This window comes from Loxodonta africana, chromosome 10 (assembly GCF_030014295.1).
Source record: "Loxodonta africana isolate mLoxAfr1 chromosome 10, mLoxAfr1.hap2, whole genome shotgun sequence".
NCBI classification, from domain to species: Eukaryota; Metazoa; Chordata; class Mammalia; order Proboscidea; family Elephantidae; genus Loxodonta; species Loxodonta africana.
The window spans coordinates 34,085,751-34,098,063 of record NC_087351.1 but is presented as its reverse complement, the minus strand read 5'-3'; the positions used below and the strand labels follow the sequence as shown (position 1 = coordinate 34,098,063).

General features: G+C 45.9%; 1 protein-coding gene and 1 long non-coding RNA gene across 3 annotated transcripts in view; one reads left to right on the top strand and one right to left on the bottom strand.

The window, feature by feature from the left end:
• Positions 1-12,313, top strand: part of SLC7A8 (solute carrier family 7 member 8) — a 64,537-nt gene that overhangs the window by 16,799 nt on the left and 35,425 nt on the right. For both annotated transcript variants that reach the window (XM_064292301.1, XM_003420986.4), the window contains 2 exons: positions 8,631-8,835; positions 9,780-9,931. In XM_064292301.1, the coding sequence (XP_064148371.1) occupies positions 8,631-8,835; positions 9,780-9,931 (357 nt within the window). The remainder of the gene's footprint in view (positions 1-8,630; positions 8,836-9,779; positions 9,932-12,313) is intronic.
• Positions 8,780-12,313, bottom strand: part of LOC111748108 (uncharacterized) — a 56,455-nt gene continuing 52,921 nt past the window's right edge. Inside the window, exon 5 of the long non-coding RNA XR_010323140.1 lies at positions 8,780-8,855. This is a non-coding gene — a long non-coding RNA (uncharacterized LOC111748108). The remainder of the gene's footprint in view (positions 8,856-12,313) is intronic.

Below are 12,313 nucleotides of genomic sequence, written 5' to 3'. Positions count from 1 at the left end.
CCAACAGTGTAATAATAAGTAGCTATCATTTATTGAGCATTGACTATATACCAGGTACTTAATACTTGATCAGTACTTGTTTTTAACATTCTCATATAATCCCATGAAATAAGTACCATTAAAGAAATGGAGGGTTCAGTGGGTAGGTAACTGGGCGATGACAGAATCAGGATTCCCACCCAGGTTATTGAACTCTGAAGCCACTGTGCTTAACCAAATGTTCCACAGCATGGAGTGTGGGATGGTTGGGGACCAGAGATCCCATTGATGCTTCATGCCTCCAGGAACCAGGGAGCTCAAGAAGCTGTTTGGTTGAGCCTACTTCTGGCAGGCTATAGTATACACCCTCAAAGAGCAGAGTTAGAGTAGAATGAGTGACTAGCAGGAGACACTTAGGGCCGGGGGAAGACAATAGATACCGAGAAGATAAAAAATTGTGTCCAAGAGATAAAACCAAACAGCTCATTTTGGAAAACTAAAGCAACAAAACACCCTGCACCCAAACCGAATGACTATGTACAACTTCTCTGAATTTAATTGGCTTACTAAAGTGAGGTGGAGGTATGGGGCATACTGGTTGGGTTTCTCTAGTTACCAGGCTACCAAAGTTTTCCGCTGTTGCTCTGAGGGATGATCCCACAACACAGCTGCCTACAAAGAAATGTTTCAGGAATTTCTGTTGTTGTTTAGGGTAGGATTGGGGGTCTAGAAAAGCAGGCACCAGCAAATGATCCCGAGAGTATATTCTGAACTACAGAAAACTATAACTGTTCAGGAACCCTGGGAGTCTAAAAACTGTTAACTCACTGCTGAGCATACACAGCAAGAAGGACCATGCCTTGTTCCCCTTCCAGAACATGCCCTCAGAGGAGGCTCCCTGAGTCCCTTCTCCCTGGAGATCTGAAATGGCAAACCGCAGGGCTGCTCCCTGGGATGGGGGTGGGGGCTGCTGGTCGGAGGATTCAAGATTGTTCCATGTTTTAACACTCAACAAACATGCATTGAGCACATTATATGCTAGTTTCTGGGCTGCGTACCCTCTGGTGAGTTTTATTTCCAAGAAGCAAAATAATTACTCAAGTCTATTTTAAGCTGTTTTATTTATAGAATGAGTGAAGATTGAGCTGAAAGGCTTTATCCACCACATCTCATCCCTTATTCTTTGTCACAGTCACAAAGCTTCCCATTGGCTTGCTCCCTGCTTTAGCAGTGACGTCATTCTGGGGGAGGGGGCTTCACAATATGGCCAAGGATGTTTCAGGCAACCTCACACACACTAAGCTGCACGTCGTGCAGACAGATTATGCAGAGAAAAGTACCCTTGCTGCAGAATTATTAGTGTGTTCTTCTCATCTTTATATTTTTTTTCAAAGATGCCCGTTTGTACATCTATAAAATGCATACATGCTTTAGCTGCTTTGTTAGAGCACAGTTCTGCGTAGTGTGTTGACTAAGCCAGGTGATATAGGCAGGTCAGGTTGCCTTAGGGATAAGGAGGCACTTGTTATGTTGGGCCTACTGCTGGAAGAGGAAAGCTTATAATGAATTTTTCTATGATCTTGCATCAGTGTGTTGTAGAAAGGGAGGAACCAGAAAACGATGGGCTTTGGGATAGATAGTCTTGGGTTTGCAAACTGTTCCCCTGTTCACAAGCTTCGTAACTTTGAACAAGTTACTTGTCTGTTCAAACCCATTGCCACTGAGTCGATTCTGACTCCTAGTGACCCTGTAGGACAGAACAGAACTGCCCCTTAGGATTTCCAAGGAGCAGTTGGTGGATTTGAACTGCCGACCTATTGATTAGCAGCCTGAGCTCTTAACCACTGTGCCCCCAGGGCTCCGACTAATCAGTTTACTTACCTGTAAAACAGAAGTTTCTTGTAGAGTATTAAAATCAGGCCCCTAGCCTGTGGTATGTATTCAATGTGTATTCACACAATTCCTTGAGGACAGGGACTGAGTTTTACTCATTTGCACATTCCCACGTATTTATCCGTGCGTGGTTAAGTGCTTGGAAAGTATTTGTGGAGTAATAGCAGCCAGTCAAAATCAAAGCACTCAACTTCAAATCTGAAAGGGACTTCAGAGATTAACCAGATGGTGACATTGAGGTCTGAAGGTAGACCAAGGTTTCTCAGTGTAGGCACTATTAACTTTTTGAGCTAGATAATTCTTTGTTGTGAGGGGCTGTCCTGTTCATTGTAGGATGTTTAGCAGCATCCCTGGCCTCTACCCACTAGATGCTAGTAGCACCCTCTCCGAGTTATGACAACCAAAAATTATTCTAGACATTGCCATGTCCCCTGGGGGGCAAAAGTGTCCTCAGCTGAGAACCACTCAAGTAGACAAACCCTTTCACAGCTGATACCTGGTTCCCTGGCCAGGCAAGGAGGTGCTGGAGGCCAGATGTGAATCCTTAATGAGCATATTTGAGGGCCCAGCACTCTTAGCCCCTCAGGCCATGATGCCTGTCTTTCAGTAGCTGGTGGGTGTCACTTGGCTCCAACTATTTTGTTAAAAGTCCATGTATGAACAAGTGCTTTCCAATTACCTTCTAAAGCAAGCATGTACAGAGTGGGTGCTCAATAAATACTTTTAGAGATGCAATTATCTGCTGCCCGCCCACCTGTGGCATCTAAAAATTATACCTAGACAAACAGACAAGTGACTCAGAGAATGCTTCATGGTCCTGGCCTTACAGTGCTCTTTTAGAGCCAAGGCTCCCAAAGTGAGCCCATCGTATTCTTCGAGGACTGGGCTGTATCCCTGCTTCTACAGATCCTAGTGATGTCTTATGTTTGTTAGCATTTTGTAGTTTATAAAGCGTCTTCCTTGATCCCCACAACAACTCTGTGAGGTAGGTAGAGCAGGAACAATTTGCCCCACACTGTGGATGAAGGAAGTGACTGTTGTGGATTGAGTTGTGTCTCCCAAAAATGCATATGAACTTGGCTAGGCCTGATTCCCAGTATTGTGATTGTCTACCATTCCGTCATCTGATGTGATTTTCCTATGTGTTGTAAATCCTACCTCTATGATGTTAATGAGGCAGGGCTCAACCTATAAGATTAGGTTGTATCTTGAGTCAATCTCTTTTGAGATGTAAATGAGAGAAGTGAGCAGAGAGACAAGGGGACTTCCTACCACCGAGAAAGCAAAGTCAGGAGTGGAGCATGCCCTTTGGACCTGGAGTCCCTGCGCTGAGACACTCCTAGACCAGGGAAGATTGATGATGACAAGGACCTTCCCCCAGAGCTGACAGAGAAAGCCTTCCCCTGGAGCTGGCACCCTGAATTCAGACTTCTAGCCTCCTAAACTGTGAGAAAATAAATTTCTCTTTGTTAAAGCCATCCACTTGTGGTATTTCTGTTATAACAACACTAGATAACCAAGACAGTGACTCTCAGATTCAGGTAGCGTGGCTTGTGAGTGGCAAAGCAAGGACTCAATGGCTCCTCCTACTCTACATGTAGTGTCCTTTTCACTTTTTCCATAAGGAATCCAGAACAGCAGAGTCCTGCAGTACCTTCCACATCTCTGTTCTGCAGGAGATGGCCACGCCACAGGGTATGTGCCCGAGTCTTGACCTGCTCCCACTGCTAAGGCAGCTGTTTGTACAGCCCTGAGGGGAAAATGTATACAGGGTAAGAGAATCAAAGCCCATGCCTCTGCTTCCATGTTGCTCCCACAGTCCTGAGAAGCCCTGAGATCTTCCCAGACACTTTAAGGAAGAAATACAAAAGTTCACTTCAGTTTTCTCTGGATATTATGGAAATGGCCGGAACCTCCAAGCACCAGGAGGAAGCTGTAACTAGATTTCAAAACTAGCGTGAGTTGGTAAGGAACGCCAAAGCCTTTTGGCCCTGAGGGTCTGTTGGGTATTAGAAGTCTGTAATTTCATGTTCTAGAAAATTGTTTGATGGCTGCAACATTCTAGTGTGGACAGGCCTGGATGTGAGTAATGTCTTAATAGAACTCAAATGGGTATTGGCCTACAGGTGGGGAAGTTAGTGATTATTCATGGCAAACGCAGATTTTCTCAATTCTGGCAAGTTTTCTAGTGAAGACTTGCCCGCTAATACAACTTGGCCCCTTTTTAATGGAGTGGCTTGCTTGGCTTTTCTTTAAGAGAACAAGCCAAGCTAGGCGTCATTGTCCAGGCATCCTAGAACCCATTTCTCACAAAGATCTATGTGATAAAATGATTACTCTATTAATTGGGGTGGGGAGGTGAGAACTAAAACCCTGACCTTGAGTACCTTGGTGATCCTGGATGGGTATGCAGCTCATTCTTAAATGGGTTTATAGACAATGACTCTAAGAGTAAAAAATTCCCACCATAATTGACTTTCATTCTAAATCTCATCAAGAAAGGTCCATAATCAAGGTAGCAAAGCCCTTTCCAGTTCTCTTTTTTTCAAAGCCACTCAGAACAGTCCCATATGAACAGTATCCAGGTTTAAAGCCCTGCAGTTAAAGTGTATATTGTGGGATTTCTAGAGGAGAGGCTGCATAAAATAGTGGAGTCCAAGGACTTGGCCTCTAGTCCAGGCCCTACTGCACACAGTGTGAGACTTTGATCAAGTTTCTTCACCTCTGTAAGCCTCAGTTTTTGTAAAGGTAAAATAAGAATGACAGTACTTCCCTTGGACAGCTAAGAAAGTTATTATGAGAATCGAGTAAGGTAATGTGAGAGTTTTGTATACCACTATTGAAGGTGGTATTGCAATAGAAGGAAGAGATCAGATCTGTGTTCCAACGTTTTAGTAAGTGTTGTCTGTGAACCATTCTCATTGCCTACAGAAGGGATCAGGTAAAACTGACTTCCGTGTATGTAGGAAGGGCTTTTATTTTCAGGGAAAGGCTTGAAGCTATGACAGAAGATTTAGGTTCTAATCCAGCTACTAGTAACTTACCCTGTGATGTAGGCAAATAACTATGTCTCTGGGTCTCAGTTTCTTCATCTGTAAAACAGAGATAATAATACCTCCCTCATTTCCAAATTTGGAAAATGAGAATAATGGTAGCCCTGCTTTCTTCCCCTGTAAACTGAGGATGATAATAATAGCCAGTCTACCTCCCTCAGTAGTGAAGTAAGTGGGTTGCTTTATTCATTCATCTACAATGCACACCTGACATACTTCACAGGGCTTGGAGTTTCCAAAGAAACAAGTATATGAAATTGCTCTGTGGAGATAAGTTCTGGATTGATGTCAGGCATCATTCACTTGATAAACATTTATGAAGTGCCCACATGGGAGCCCTGGTGGCGCAATGGTTAAGAGTTCGCCTGCTGATCTTACAAGTCAGCAGTTCAAATTCACCAGCTGTTCCTTGGAAACCCTATGGGGCAGTTCTACTCTGGCCTATAGGATCACTATGAGTTGGAATCAACTTGACAGCTATGGGTTTTTTGTTTGTTTGTTTGTTTGTTTTTTGGCCTACTATGTGGCATTTCACAGGTGAGGAAAAGCAACACTGATACTGCTCTCAATGGAGCTTTCAGTCTAGTAGGGAAATAAATATTAATCAAATAACCACACTAAAGATTGTATGTAGTACATATTGCTTTTAAGAAAACTCTTCTTTATGCTCCCAAACATAGCTCTGCTGTGAGTGCTGTTACTTCCCTACAGACGTTCCACAGGTTTCTAAGATGCGGGAAATGTTATCTGCTTCTGGTTTTCTAGGTAGTGGCTTTCTAGAATCAGAAAGAGGCACTCCTCTCCTTCCTGTTCCTTAGCCCTCAGTTTTGGCTGGTATAGCTCCATTTTTATTTTTAGCTTTGTAATTTTAATTTGGTCAAGGTTAAGATGTTTTTGGAGGGAGAACTCAATTTTTATAAAATGAGGACTTTTGTCCCAATGCCAAGCTGCGGCAACCCTTGCAGTCACTTTGGTAGCTCCATGGAAGGTTATGTTATCCGAGAATGAGGGGATACAGGAATAGGAGTCGACCCCTCCACTAGTGTGGTACATCCCACATTCCCATGGCTTCCGCAACCCAGAAAGAGGGAGAGAGCACACACACTCTGGAAATGTCAGAGCTAAAGCAGGAGAAGAAAAGGGCTTACTGATCCCGATTACAGCGTTTGTTTTTCAAGAGCCCTTAGTGGAACATTGACTTGCTTCATTCCTGAGAAGATCAGATCTTTTAAATAACATCCGCTCCCTTTCTTCTCCCTTGTAACAGCCATGCCTGGCTGTAGGAAATGCCTAGCTGTTCCTCCCTCCCTTCTCAGCACCTTAAAGACCAAAGTCAAACCTTGTTTTTTTCCCCTCCTGTATTGATTGTTTTTCCAATCCCTTGAGCTAGTTTTATAACCCTAGTACTATTGCTCTTCTTGGCTGCCTTTGAAATGCCCTGTAGATCATACTTTTGATAAATTTCTCCTGGGCGAGGAGTTTACTGTCATCTTTCAGCAATATTAGCAACCCCACTTGTCTCATTCTTTCACCATCCAGCACTTGGTGCCTTACAAGGAACAGCAGCAGTTTTTGCAGGTGAAGAGCTCCCTTGACAAGCTGTACATGTCCTGAGTCCTGGGTTACTACGATCAGGTCTTTTAGTATCCACAAACCCTACACTTCATGCAAAGCACATATGGAGGCTGGCTGACGAGAGAGGAGGACTGAAAGATGTCCCTGATTCTTATCATAAGAAAAAAAAAAAATTTTTTTTTTCTTATCATAGGACTTTAAAAAAACATTTAAGAAAAGGAAGAATCTTTAAGAGCTGATGGCACTCAGAATCTCTCTCTCTCTCTTTTTTTTTTTTTAATCTTCTCTTTGCCTGATATTGACATCACAAATTTGAAGAGGAGGGATTGTGTCTTGTTTTAGTTGGGTTTCTACAAGCAGCCCTGTTCTGTTGGGGTAAAGTGTTAGCACCAAGAAAAGGAAGGAAGGCGTATTTAGGACAGAAATGTGCTCCCTTTCCATCTGCATGTAGTTTGGTGCTGTGGCCTCTGATTCTATATTCCAGTCTCATTAGTCGTTGTTTTTATGCCCTTCTAGACTCCTTCCTTCTCCCATTTCTCATCTCACACTACAATGTTTTTGTTCTAAAAGGGCGGCATATTCTGTATCCCAGAGGAATGGAAAGCTACTGCTTCTGGAATGAGAATAACCTCTTCTCTCCCCCTTTGACTGCAACAAATGGGTGCATGGCCCAGGATTAAAAATTGAATTTTGGTTTAGAAATGAAAGTTTCAAGGCCGGATTGAAGTTGAGTTAGAGTTGTGATCCAAAAGTCAGTTTCCGAAAGCTGAGCATAGACTCCTATACTTTCTATCTCATTCAGCCTAGTACTGGTTCCAAATCACTGAAGAGAGATGGTGGCAATTTGGGATGTCCTCAGAACCTCATCAAATCCATCTGGCCTCATAATATTCCAGCTCTGCATCTCTACCTGGATCCATTTAGCCTCTGCTTCTTCCCGGAGGAGGATCCCTTAGGCATTTAGTGGTGTAGCTGGGAAGGGCACAAAGAGAGAGTTTTCAAAGCACCCATCCGGTAGACCCTGACCACTGCCTTTAATCATAAGAAGTAGATGAAGAAAAACTGGGGAAGAAGCATATCAAGAGCTGTCCCCACACTCATCCCCTGCCCAGCACATATCCCAAAAGCAAACCCTTCAGTACTTGCTGCTGGCTGAACCTCTCAGGAGAAAAGCAGCCCCCTGCTTATAGAAGCAGAAGTGGATTAGTGGGAAGAGCATTGGATTAAGCATCAGGAGACTCGGATTTTAGGTCCAATTTTACCCATCAGTAGCTGTGGAATTTGGAGAAAGCCACTTAACCCCTCTGGGCCTCAGTCTCTTGGTTTGTAAAATAAAGACGGAAATACCTGCCTTTCTTCCTCTTCCTGAATCCCATAGGTTGCTGTGAGGGTCACATGAAATAAAGGAAGGAATGACCTTTAGAATACAGTGCTGAGGCTTTGCACATATTGTACTCCTACAAACCATTTCCAGACTATTAGAAATGTCTTTATAGGGTCATTTCATGCTCCTCACTAAGGGTGGGGCTGTCGAGTCTGGGGTAGAGGCCAGCCTCCAGGAGTGCTGTTTAGCTTGTAAAAAAAAAAAAATCCCCAGTCACATGTGCCCACATTCTGTCCAAAGGGTGTTGCCCTTTGGCTCATTTTTGAAGCCATCTGGACGGCAACTGGTCTCTGAGAACAACCTGCTTTGCCAACCTTGCTATTATATATATTTTTAGTCCATCTTGGACCCTTGGCTTCTTCGGTGGACCACATGTAGCCCAGCCAAAAGGTCCTGAAATTCAGTACTTGCTCCACGACTTACTACTGTGTGGACTTGGGCAACTCACCTAATATGTCTGAGACTCAGTTTTTTCTTCTGTAAAATGGGAGACATGATACCTGACTCCACAGGGTGTCCCGAAGGTTAAATGAAACATGTGAAGTACCTGACCAATTTCCTGGCTGAATATATGCCAGTTCTCTTCTCCTCTTTACCCTACTTCTAGGGAGAATTATTTCTAGACACCCTGCCTAAAGATGGTTTATACATCCCAAAGGCATTTTAGAATCGGGTCAGAGATGAAACTACCCCTGCAAATGCCAGTCCCGCCAACTGTGCCTCCTTACCCTTGGTGCCTTGTGCAGGAAACATCATTGGCTCTGGAATCTTTGTCTCGCCAAAGGGCGTGCTGGAGAATGCTGGCTCTGTGGGCCTCGCGCTTATCATCTGGATCGTGACGGGTCTCATCACAGCTGTGGGAGCCCTGTGCTATGCCGAGCTTGGGGTCACCATCCCCAGATCTGGTGGTGACTACTCCTATGTCAAGGATATCTTCGGAGGACTGGCTGGGTAAGAAGCTCTGTGGGGGCCTGAGTGGGGAAAGAAGAAGGAGTGCACAGAAAGTGGTCAGATTGGAGGAAGTCAAGGCCAGGGATTTCCAACCACCAGTGTGACGAGCAGAGGTGGAGAACGGGGTTTCTCTTTTGTCTCCATGTCATGGTGCTGGTGTAGCCTTGTGTCCCCTTGATGCTCCCAAGAGTGTAGAGGAACCAGGCTTGCAGTTTTAATCTCTATGTTGATTTTTCTGGGCAAATTCAACGAGTGAGGGCAAATAGAACCATATGACAATGCTGACCATAGACCCCCAAGGAAAGCAAGTCACAAATACAGAGCTGTTTTATCTTAACTAGTAAGACTGAACTGCCTGAGATACAGGGTACCCTCTTCTCTCATTATCAAGGGTAATGGTCCCCCTCTAGACCCAGGTCCTGATTTTGAGTTTCATCAACTTCTGCAGCCCTGCTGTGGAAGAGCTCAACCCTAACCAATGGGCAGAAAGGTATGGAGGCTGTTTCTCCTGTAAACCCCATCCTGTGTCTCCACTGGCAGTTAGTTAAGTAGCCACACCCTCAGCGTGTCCTGGCTGTCAAAATTCTGGAGTTGTAAAATTTCTCTTTCCATTCATTCCATTGGGTGCTGGGAGCCAGAGTGGGAGAGAAGAGATGATGAAAGGAGAGGGGAGAGAGAAGGAATGCCAGAACTTGTGTTAGTACTAGTTGAAACTTAGCTCTTTTTTTATTAAATCACTTTATTGTCATTTCAGAGGGCTAGGTGTCTCATCTGAGGGTGGCTGGGCTCCTCAGCATCCCTGAAAACACTCCCTCCCAAGGCTGCCCTTTGACTTGCCCAAGCTTTTCCCAGATGAGTTGGAATCCCTGCTATGCCTGTTGGCAAAGGGTGGGGAGGATCTCCATTGCTGTCCTGGGTCAAGTCCTGTCCTGTTCCTCCCTCAGGTTCCTGAGGCTGTGGATTGCTGTGCTGGTGATCTACCCCACCAACCAGGCTGTCATCTCCCTCACCTTCTCCAACTACGTGTTACAGCCACTCTTCCCCACCTGCATCCCCCCAGAGTATGGCCTTCGAATCCTGGCTGCCATCTGCTTATGTAAGTGTCACCTGGGCCTTGCCCTCAGGGCAGCCTTCCTGGTGGTTTGATGTCTGTGATTCCCTTTCCACTCCCTCTTTCTTTCCTTCCCTCCTTTTTTTTTTCCCCCTCTCTTTTTTTTTTCCTTCAACAGCTTACAAGTGTGGTTTGAATGAATGGATTCTGTATACAATTATCTGGTGCTTAAAAAAAGAAAAAATCTTAAGGAGCTGCTCAGAGGCACAGTAATTTTCACTGGCAGAGTTCTTTACACAACACAAAGTACTTTCACCTGTATTATCTGGTTTCAGCCTCATGACAAATCCATTAGGTAGGCTGGGCTGGTCTTATCATTTTTTCCAGCAGATAAGGAAGCAGAGAGTCAGGCAAGTGACTTACCCGGGGTTGCAGGCCCTCAGGAGAGCCCAGGTCTCCTGGGTCCTTCTCCTTTCATCTCACCACACGCCCTGGCTGCTTCTGGCCGCTCCTAGTAAGATTTTTCTGGCCTCATAACAGCAGATCCTTCTACCTCAACTGGCCAGCTCACACTTTTTAAACTCTTGGGAAGGAGAGTTTAAATGGTGTGAATCGGGGATACAAAGATGCGTTGCCTATGGCCTCTACCTTCAATGAGTTTGCTGTGTAAGTGGGGAGAAAAGCCAGATATACAGAGCCTATGGTTAGGATTGCAACTGCAGTAAAAATTCAGAGGGGAAAGGTCTTTATGATGTGGAATAAGGTAGAGAGGCTTTATAGAGAAGTTCTGCAAAGCCGTATTCCTAAGAAGTCTCAACCCTTAGTCTCTGATATCAGGGGTCTCAATGGATTGGGGGGTATTCACATCTTCCAATCAAAAAACTAATTTCTAAAGTAAATACTTGGATATGCTCCCCTTCTGGAGCTAGCTCAGTCCCCAGCTTCTAACACACATACACTTAGCTGAGGGCAGTGACCACCTGGCCATGCCTTTCTCAGGTTTTTTCCCAGGTTGGAAGATAGGAGAGGCCTGTGCCTGTCCCAGGCCCTCTGGCAGGAGGAGGGATCACCCACCCATCCTAGTAGCCTCCCACAGGGCAGGCAGCTGGGACCTAAGAGGTGGTCTTGGCAAGTGGGCCCTCTTTGGCCTTGGTGTTCAACCCAGGGGTAGAACCCCCATCAGCCAGGCCACCACGGGTACTGTGGGGTCAAGACACTTGTCTGGGGTATATTCCTTGTGCTTGGTCAGGCCTGCTTGCAGATCTGGAGGCCAAGAGATGTGGGCTCCAGGATGAGGCTGCCTGAGTCTGCATGTCGGCTCTACCATTTTCTAACTGGGGAGAGTGCTTGGCCATGTTGCCCAGCCCCACTGTCAGACAGGGGTGGTCATCCCGCCTGCCTTTGGATGAGATGACAAATGGGATCCCTCAGCACAGTGCTGGGTACCTAGTGCCCCAGTCATCAGTCACTGAGGGTGGGCTGGGGAGTCATCAAGCTGCTCGGGCTAGTTTGTCCTTGCTTGCTAGCTGGATCCAGAACTGGGCAGGGAGGGGAGTGAGGGGGGAGCGTGGGAATGCAGGAAGAGCTATGTTTCTGCCATCAGATAGGCTGGGGTGGGGGGAGGTGGGAAGAGGGACCACATGAGTGCTGGCCGCTGCGATTTTCAGCAACTCGTGCACACAGACACAGCTTCCTTTATCCTGCTGATGCTGCTAAAGTATCTCAGACGAGAAGCCACCCTTACCCTTTAACTAGAAAGACAGAGCCCTGAGGCTGTTCAGTCTGTCCCTCGGGAAGAGGAACGAAGGCAGCCCGACCCTTTGGCTTCCTTTGCATTCCCCAGGCCTACCAGGGGCAGGGTAGCCCTTGTGCAAAACCCCATTGCGGGGTAGTGTAGTTCCGTGGGCTCCCTCTCAGGCCAGAGGCTCCAACCCTCCCAGCAGACAAGAATCTCTCCTGACTGCAGCCCAGCTCCAGATAGACAGGTTGTACACCTCAGCCCACCACTGACCAGGACACTTGGGAGCAGCTGAACCGAGGAGAAATTTAGAAACTCTGACTCATGACACCAATGACAAGATCCTCTCTTTGCCCGATTTCTGCTGTGGTGTCAAAGGTTCAATAAAGCTTACCTGGCCTGTCCTCTGCAAGGAAATCTCCAGCTGGACAGTAGGCAATCTTAGGCAGAAACTTTCAGTCTCCTTGAGATGTGTGTTCAAGTACTGTTTCACCTTTACCAGCAAAGAAATCGTCTTAAGCCCTTTTCATTCCCAGGTTTCTTCCTCCTTATTTCTTTCAGGGGTAACAGAAGACAGCTACTGCCCTCACCTTCTGCCCTACCCCTTTCCTCCCAGATGTAAAAGTGAGTGGTGTGGAGCCCCACCTCCTCTCCCCAGACCCTCCCAGCTGCTTTGAATCTGTGCACAG